The sequence below is a fragment of the Lycium barbarum genome, chromosome 3 (assembly GCF_019175385.1).
Source record: "Lycium barbarum isolate Lr01 chromosome 3, ASM1917538v2, whole genome shotgun sequence".
In the NCBI taxonomy this organism is placed as follows: Eukaryota; Viridiplantae; Streptophyta; class Magnoliopsida; order Solanales; family Solanaceae; genus Lycium; species Lycium barbarum.
This window is the reverse complement of record NC_083339.1, coordinates 127,956,560-127,965,254: the sequence shown is the minus strand read 5'-3', so window position 1 is coordinate 127,965,254 and position 8,695 is coordinate 127,956,560. Positions and strand designations below refer to the sequence as shown.

General features: G+C 38.0%; 2 protein-coding genes across 2 annotated transcripts; both read left to right on the top strand.

The window, feature by feature from the left end:
• The first annotated feature begins 1,766 nt into the window (after nucleotides 1–1,766).
• Nucleotides 1,767–2,915, top strand: LOC132631321 (putative F-box protein At1g20795). The gene has a single exon (XM_060346907.1). It carries the CDS (start codon nucleotides 1,767–1,769, stop codon nucleotides 2,913–2,915), a length of 1,149 nt encoding a protein of 382 aa, XP_060202890.1.
• A 555-nt stretch (nucleotides 2,916–3,470) lies between these two features.
• Nucleotides 3,471–6,029, top strand: LOC132632400 (putative pentatricopeptide repeat-containing protein At3g15130). The gene has a single exon (XM_060348327.1). It carries the CDS (start codon nucleotides 3,975–3,977, stop codon nucleotides 5,766–5,768), a length of 1,794 nt encoding a protein of 597 aa, XP_060204310.1. The 5' UTR covers nucleotides 3,471–3,974; the 3' UTR covers nucleotides 5,769–6,029.
• Nucleotides 6,030–8,695: the final 2,666 nt, after the last annotated feature.

Genomic DNA, 8,695 nt, shown 5'->3' with positions numbered 1-8,695 from the left:
CCCTTGTTTTTTTTTTTTTTTTTCAGGTTACGACTTACAAACTCACATTAATATAAAAGTGTGATTCAAAAATAACCTGATACTCTCTCATTCCAATTTAAGTGTCTTGATTTGATTTGACACAATTTTTAAGGAATAAAAAGAAATTTTGAATATTGTGATCTTAAATTAAAGATCTATGTAATGTACTAAAATGACCTTTGAATCTTGTGATTATAAACTTATCATATAGAATATTTGAATTGTCAACTTACTAAATATAAAAAAAAAAACACTTTATTTGGGATATACCAAAAAAGAAAGTAATAGACATACGGAGAGTGTATCAGAGTAATAAAAAGACAAAACCAAAGAACAAAGATAAAAAGGAGAAAAATTGGGAGGACACGTGTAGGCTGTGTGTTTGTCCTGTGCCTGTTGTCACAGTAATTAGTACAAATTCGTTTGCTCCATTTGAAGAGTCTGCGAGGACGACTCTGTCACTACTACTTTACCACTACGCATATCCCAGTGTCAGACTGAGGCACCATTTTTGTTTTTGCATGTGAAAGTGAAAGCAAGCTACTATTACTATATATATGCACACACAGAAACAGAGAGACCATTTATAATAGGGAAAATGACAGGTTAATGGTTTGTGATGGTTATGTATGTTTGATTTTTGAAGATTTCTAGAGGCTGTTTTCAAGAATACAAGGTTTGTTTTCTTGATTTTTAGTCTTGTAAGTATTTCTAAATTCTAACACAACCGCATTTCACTCTGTTAATGCCTGTTGATATAGTAGCTGAAAATATAAGAAATCTTTAGTTTGTTGTAAAGGATGTTTTTTTCTAAAAAGAAATTAAAAAATGAATCTTTCCAACTTTATCTGTTTCACAATGGGGTTTGTTTGGTTAATCTTTACCTTTTGCAGCCTGTTTTTCAGAATTCTTTTTCCATCTTATTCAGCAGTGTGATTTAGGGGGTGTGGAGGTATGGGATGAACTGAGCTTTGCTTTCGTCCAATAAGGGTTAGAGAAATTGCCTTTCTTGTACAGAGCTAAGTATTTGTAATCTTTAGTTTTCATCTTCTCCTAAAGAACATGAAACTAAGGAAAAGGACAAGTTGTGGTTGGGAGCATAGCTTGCATGGGTTACTGGGAAGGGTCTTGCTAGTAGGGGTTTGGTAGCAATATGTGGACAGAGTGGATACATATATTGTTACTTATATGTTTCTTGGTAAGAGCTAACTCCCCCCTTAGATGTTAAATTTTTACTGGTACTCAACGGATGAAGAATTATACTATAGATTGTGGTATTCACGTTTTGTGCTAGCTAGTCTTGATAAATGATGATGATTGGTATTTGGTACTTATATTCCTATTTACCTCTGTATGATGTTTTGTGATGAATATAAGTTTGTCAGGTATTTCTGCTTATCCTATAGCTTGTGAGTGGTTCTATTGGCAAGTGTGATTATTTGCTACCCATATCACTGAAAATGTTGTGAATTTCTTGCTAATCTGCATCTTTCAATGTTGATCATCTCTCTAATATTTAATGCACTTGTTAATCCACTTAGTATATAGTACTAGCTCTGTTTGTATCTCTGATTGTTGTACTGCTCTAACATTTTGGGCAGAGCAAAGTTAGTTCTTCTCACTGTTATGTGGGTCGTCATGGTTGAATACTATTCACACATTTAGAGGATAAAGAGTTTCTTTTTGTCAAAATTTCCGTGAACAATTTTCTAATTAGTAGAATTGAATTATCTCAGGGTTGTGAAATGAAGAAGGAACTTTGGTTTCCAAGCAGTGACATGCTATATGAAGTACTACCGAGATTGTCTACTAAGGATTTGCTGAAATTGAAATGTGTGTCAAAGGGATGGCGATGTCTTATATCTGACCGCAGTTTCATCCAAGTTCAGTTGAAAAACAAGGAACCGCTCGCAGGTTTCTTCTACCAGGGTAGGTATAAGTGGTGCGACGAGGATTATGACTATATCAGCTTCATACCTATAGCAAGAGTTACTGCTGAAGTCCATAATGATGTTCTCGATTTCCTCCCAGAAAGAATTGCCATCCTGGATTCAAGATACGGACTTATCTGTTGTCGAAGTAGCTTCCCTCGTCGTGTTCCCTTAATTTACATTTGTAACCCTGTGAATAAGGAGTGGAAAACGCTTCAATGGCCAAACCCTTCCAGAGAAAGTATCATAACTTTGGTTTTTGATCCACTGAAGAACCCGGTCGATGAGTTCACAAATTTTAAGGTTGTGATAGTTAGCCAAATGGAAACTAGCACGGAAGGGGATGGATATGTTTTCTCTTTTAACATTTATTCATCACACACAGGAAAATGGAGAAGCTCAAGAGAGATTTGTCTTTGTGATCACAACATGCAGAAAAAGGGATCCATCTGTGTAGAGGGGATTATATATTGGCTTACTGATGGAGACCAAATCCTCATGTTTGATCCGGAAAATGAGATATCTTGGTTGATAATGCTACCACTCCCCACCAGCCAGTTCAATTTAACACCCGAGATGTGCATGGGAGAAGCTGAAGGGAAGCTACATTATGTGTTGGTTTCTGAGCACGGACTTCAGTTGTGGGTGCTTAAGGATCACTTTACTTCTCAATGGGATCTTACTTTTACAACCTCTTTAGAAGATCTGGAGAAAGAAAACGGCAAGTATCTGTTCAGGATAGCGGAAAAGCTGGCAAGTAATTATTGTACCGGTTTTCCTTGGATTGGGACTTTTGCTTTCAAGGATAATATCCTGCTTATGAGGGTTGCATCTGATATCTATTTTTATCACTTTGAGACGAGGAAGATGAGACACCTCTGCGGCCTTTCTGCTCTGGCGCCAAAGCCTTTTTTTGTTGCCACTGTGGTTCCATATACAATGAGCTTAGTTCCACTTGCTTAGGCATAAAAACAGTCACTCTTTTCTCCTTTTAGTCCATGGTTTAGCAATATACGTAGGCCATTACCGATATATCAAGTGCTCTTTCTGATATGCTTGGGATATGCATCAGTTTTTTGTTCCATCCTTGGTGAGAGCATGTTTAGAAAGGTTTAATTACACAGTTTCATATGTTAGGGTACTATTTTGAGCAACGATATCAAGTTACAATGTATATTCTGGCAGTCCTTACTGAAGATAGAGATGAAAAACATGAAAGATTCTGAGTTAGAATGACACAATTAAGCGTATTGTGGTTTTTCCTTTTGTAAATTCTCTCTTGTTGATGCCTGTTCCATCCCTCGAAAATGATTGCTATGAAAAGAATTTAAGTTGTGAGTCTAAGACCTTAGTTTGTATTATGTATTGTGATCTGATGTCAAGCTTTAATATATCTCAGGCATACTATGGAATATGTTTTTTTTTCTATACTGTTCCATGATGTTGCAGGTCATTGAGCTGTTTTTCTTTCAATTTAATCTATCCCCTAATTACATCGGATTGTTCTTTTTCTTCAATATAAGTTTCTTAATACAGTGCCACCAAGGAAACATGATAGATTCTGAGATTAAACATTAAACACAAAATGATTCTGAATCTTAGACACTACCAAAAGTTTATTATACATTCTGGTCCTTTGGTAGATGTCGAGATGATTCTGAGTTGAAAATAACACATTGTGGTTTTCTCATCTGCAAGGGCTCTTTTGTTTGCTCAGTTGATGTGCCTTTTTTCTAAGTTTTCAGTACTATAGTCAGGCCTCTCTCCCTCTGTTAAAAGAGTTTATTTGTAGTCAAAACTAAGTTGGTACTAAATGTGGCATATTGTAGGAGTAGCTAACATATATTTCTTGTTTTTCCTTAGATTGATTCTTTCAAAGAATTCTATTCATAAGCCTTTTGTATTCCTTCAGTTTGATCTAGATCTGTTTAGTACTCAGTAAAAATGTTCCACCAACAAAAGAAGAAAAAGATTTGTTTTCCTTCTTCTTGTTGTTAGTTCTTTTTCCACAAAAAAATCCATATGTTACTTTCAAAACTTAAAAAGTTCACAACTTTACATGAAATAGTAACTGGTGTCCATAATGAACCATCTTTCTCTAAATTTACAACAAAGAAAAACTATAGAGCATCTGTCATGTGGGACAAGAACCAAGAGGAGGAGGAAGAGAGCAAATATTCAAATATACTGCGTAAATGTGTGGAGACATCAAAATTAGATAACGCCAAAGCCATTCACGCGAAACTGCTGAAAAACCCGGGCAGCACGTCTTCGCTATACTTACACAACAATCTTCTAAATGCTTATGTGAAATGTGGTGACACCGCGAACGGGCTCAAACTGTTTGATGAAATGACTCAGAGAAATGTGGTAACTTGGACTGCCCTCATTGCTGGCTATGTGCAAAAGGGCTTTGCTAACGAAGCTTTCTCTTTGTTTACCCGTATGCACAGGAGTGGAACGATGCCTAACGAGTTCACTTTTGTGAGTGCCCTCCACGCTTGCTCGTTTGAGGATAGATTAAACTTGATTAATGCATACCAAGTATATGGACTAATCACAAGACTTGGGTTCGAGTCTAATGTTTACTTAGTGAATGCTTTTTTAACGACTTTGATTAGGCACGGTAGATTAGATGAAGCATTAAAGGTTTTCGAGCGATGTTCCAATAAAGATATTGTTACTTGGAATGCAATGCTAGGTGGTTGCATGCAATTTTGTTGCTCAGAGGTACCAAGGCTTTGGTACAGGATGATCCGCGAAGGAGTAGTACCAGATAATTTCAGTTTTGCTAGTGTTCTTACTGGGTTAGCAGAGGTTTCCGATCTTGATTTAGGTGTCCAAGTTCATGCCCAGCTTGTTAAGTCGGGTCATGGAAGTGAGATCTGTGTAGGGAACTCTTTGGTGGATATGTATTTGAAAAATCGAAGCTTGGGTGAGGGTTTCAAGGCGTTCAAAGAGATCCATTTTAAAGACGTTTGTTCCTGGACGCAAATGGCAGCAGGGTGTTTGAACTGCGACGAGCCAATTGAAGCTCTAAGGGTCATTGGAGAAATGAGGAGGACAGGAGTAATGCCTAATAAGTTTACTCTAGCTACTGCATTTAGTGCATGTGCCAATACAGCCTCTTTCAAAGAAGGGGAGAAAGTTCATGGCTTGAGGGTCAAACTTGGGGATGACATTGATGTTTGTGTAGATAATGCATTGCTTGACATGTACGCGAAATGTGGTTGCATGGACGGGGCATTCATGGTTTTTCAGTCGATGAGTGAACACACTACAGTTTCATGGACCACTATGATTATGGGCTATGCGCAAAACGGATATCCTAGTAAAGCTCTTGAAACTTTCCATCAGATGAGGGAGGAAGGGGCAGAGCCTAACTATATTACCTTCATATGTGTGCTTTATGCTTGCAGCGAAGGAGGACTTATCAATGAGGGATGGAAGTATTTCACTTCAATGAGTGATGACTATGGTATTCTCCCTGGAGAAGATCACTATGCTTGTATGGTGAATCTCCTTGGACGTGCTGGACGCGTTAGAGAAGCTGAGGAATTAATCTTGAGTATGCCCTTTCAACCTGGTTTATTGGTCTGGCAAACCTTGCTTGGGGCATCCCGGCTTCATGGGGATATGGACACTGCAAAGCGAGCAGCAGAACGGGCATTACAAGTCGACAAAGTTGATCCTTCAATCTATGTGTTATTGTCCAACACATTTGCTGGTTTGCAAAATTGGGATGGTGTTGGAACTGTGAGGGAATTGATGCATAGAAGGGATGTCAAGAAAGTTCCTGGCTCCAGTTGGTTTTAAATGTCAAGAAAGAATCCTATGGTGTAACTTTTATTCTTCTAGCTTGAATGATGAATCAGTCGCAAAAATATCCGTTTTATCGACTCATCAAGTTCCCATTGTGATAGGATCAACACGAGGAAAAACACTTGCCATTCGTTGGCTATAATGTTTGTCTTGCAAGAACCTGTATAGACCGTATTTGGCCTTTTTATTTTTGGATCTTCCTGTTGGTGCTGTTCTTTGCTCTTGATTGCAAATAAATCTCAGAGTACTTCTCTATATCTTTTGCAAATTTTACAGTTGGTGTTTAGGAAGTGTCCATTTTGCAAAAGTTACCCTCAATTTAACCCCTTTTTCTTTTGGGGGTTTAGTGAAAGGGACATTTTTTTTAATTATGACAAGAGAACTGCAGCCGCTATACTTCGAATGCACACAAGGTAAATTCTGCCTGTGTAATAGCCTGCAAATCATACAGACGGGATAACCCGCATTAGGCAAGCCTCGGGCGACGAGCTCGACCCAGAAGACAAATCTCCGTTTGTAGGTAGAAGGTTTCGAATCTAAAACTTCTATTATGGAATTCATGCTCAACCAACTTAGCCATCTTTGTGGGCCAGTAAAAATGACATATAGACTAAGTCTTCGTAAAAGGGTCCAGTCTTTTATACCCGAGGACCGGGACCAGGGTCCAGGAGTACACGTGAATTCTGCAAAATGCTTGCTTATCCAACATGACAACCTCTTAGGTTCCTTTTTGTGCATTATTACCATTAATTACTTTATACTCTTATCTTAACTCTATTTGACAATCTATAAAGGAAGTTCCGTCCTTGTTTCAGTTACCTAAAACAAATCACTTCCTTCCTTTGTTTTCTTCTAAAATTTTCGGTTCACATAGTTTTTGTACTTTTAATTATTTATATGGGGAGAACTTTTAATACTATTATTATTATTATTATTGGTATATTTAATTAATTTTCACTTTTATTTGAAATATAACTATAATCAGTAGAATTCGTATGACGGCTATCAATTTGTTTGAGGTTGAGGAGTAATTATTATTGTTATTATTTATTTTGAACTTCTAATCAAACCAATTTAAACGAGAAACTTTTGAATTTGACCCACACAATAGTTGAACTTCGGACTTACCTTAGAAAGCAATTGCTTTCTTACCCGACATGAAAACCTTTTTTAGCCACTAGTTCGGCTGAGATAATTTCAAGGAAATGTATAGCTGGTCTCGGAGAAGGAATAAACATTTTGATAGAATTTAAGTTATATATATTGATAATATATATAAAAATTACCTTATTGATATAAATTAAGTAGTATAGCAAGTTATAACTCTATTTTTCATGTTATCATATCAGGTTTAAGCGGCGGAGACAAAATTCAAAATTTATAAATTCCGAACTTTCACCAAATTGATCATAGTTTGTTTTAGTTACTGAATTCGTAATTAAATATTTATTTATAATTAACAGATTTTCTAATACATACCTCCAACCCTATTAGGTCTTATATGATAATAATATAACATCTTTTTATACTATTAGATAAGTAAATCAATAAGAAAATTAAATAAGCACATTGAATTACAAGTAGATACCCTATTGTTATATGACGACATTGATATGTATGAATGAAATGATTTTTACAATTTAATCGAAACAATAACTCTTGAGGCTCGTTTGGTATGAGAGATAAGGATAAATAATTCTGAGATTATATTTGAGATGAATTTATCCCACATTTGGTTGGGATAATATTGGGACTTTATCGGGAAAGTCCATATAGTTAGTTAAGATTCTTAAGAAGAGGAGGATTAATATAGCTTGCGTCCAAGAGACTAAATGGGTAGGACCTAAAGCTAAGGATGTGGACGGGTACAAGCTTTGGTTCTCGGGCAAGTCTAGGTATAGGAATGGGGTAGGGATCTTAGTAGATAGTGAGCTTAGAGATCAGGTGGTAGAGGTTAGGAGGATCAACGATAGGATGATGGCGATTAAGTTAGTCGTTGGAGGGTTCACCTTGAACATTATTAGTGCCTACGCGCCACAAGTGGGTTTGGACGAGGAGGTAAAAAGGCTCTTTTGGGAGGACTTGGACGAAGTGGTGGTAAGTATACCGCCTACTGAGAAGTTATTCATAGGAGGAGATTTCAATAGGCACATTGGGTCTGTTTCGAGGGGTTATGACGAGGTGCATGGAGGATTTGGCTTCGGGGACAGGAATGGTGGAGGAGTCTCACTCCTGGATTTCGCAAAAGCTTTTGGATTGGTGGTAGCCAACTCGAGTTTTCCGAAGAAGGAGGAGCACTTGGTAACCTTTCGTAGCTCGGTGGCTGCGACGCAGATAGACTTTTTGCTTCTTAGAAAAGATGATAAAGGCCTCTGTAAGGACTGCAAGGTCATACCGAATGAGAATCTTACGACCCAACATAAGCTATTGGTGATGGATTTGGAGATAAGAAGGAAGAATAAGAAGAGGGTCGTGGATGACCGACCGAGGATTAGGTGTGGGAGTTTGACTCTATCTAGTGCCCTAGAGATGGGGGAGAAGTTGATGGCTATGGGAGCGTGGGATAGTAGGGGGGATGCGAGCAGTATGTGGGATAGGACGGCCGGTTGCATTAGGGTAGCAGCTAGAGAGGTATTGGGGGTCTCACGAGGCCGCCGTGGTGGGCACCGAGGGGATTGGTGGTGGAATGGAGAAGTCCAAGGGAAGGTAGAAGCAAAGAAGCAAGCATATGTGAAGTTGGTAGATAGCAATGATGATGAAGAGAAGCGGACGAACAGGGAAAAGTATAAGATGGCGAGAAACGAGGCGAAGTTGGCAGTTTCGGCGGCTAAAACGGCAGCCTTTGAACGCCTTTATGCAGAACTAGAGGACAGAGGTGGGGATAAGAAGCTATTTAAGCTTGACAAGGTGAGAGAGGAAGG

What these genes read in the sequence shown, in the direction of transcription:
- LOC132631321 (XM_060346907.1), top strand. Translation starts at nt 1,767, where the DNA reads ATGAAGAAGGAACTTTGGTTTCCAAGCAGTGACATGCTATATGAAGTA.
- LOC132632400 (XM_060348327.1), top strand. Translation starts at nt 3,975, where the DNA reads ATGTTACTTTCAAAACTTAAAAAGTTCACAACTTTACATGAAATAGTA.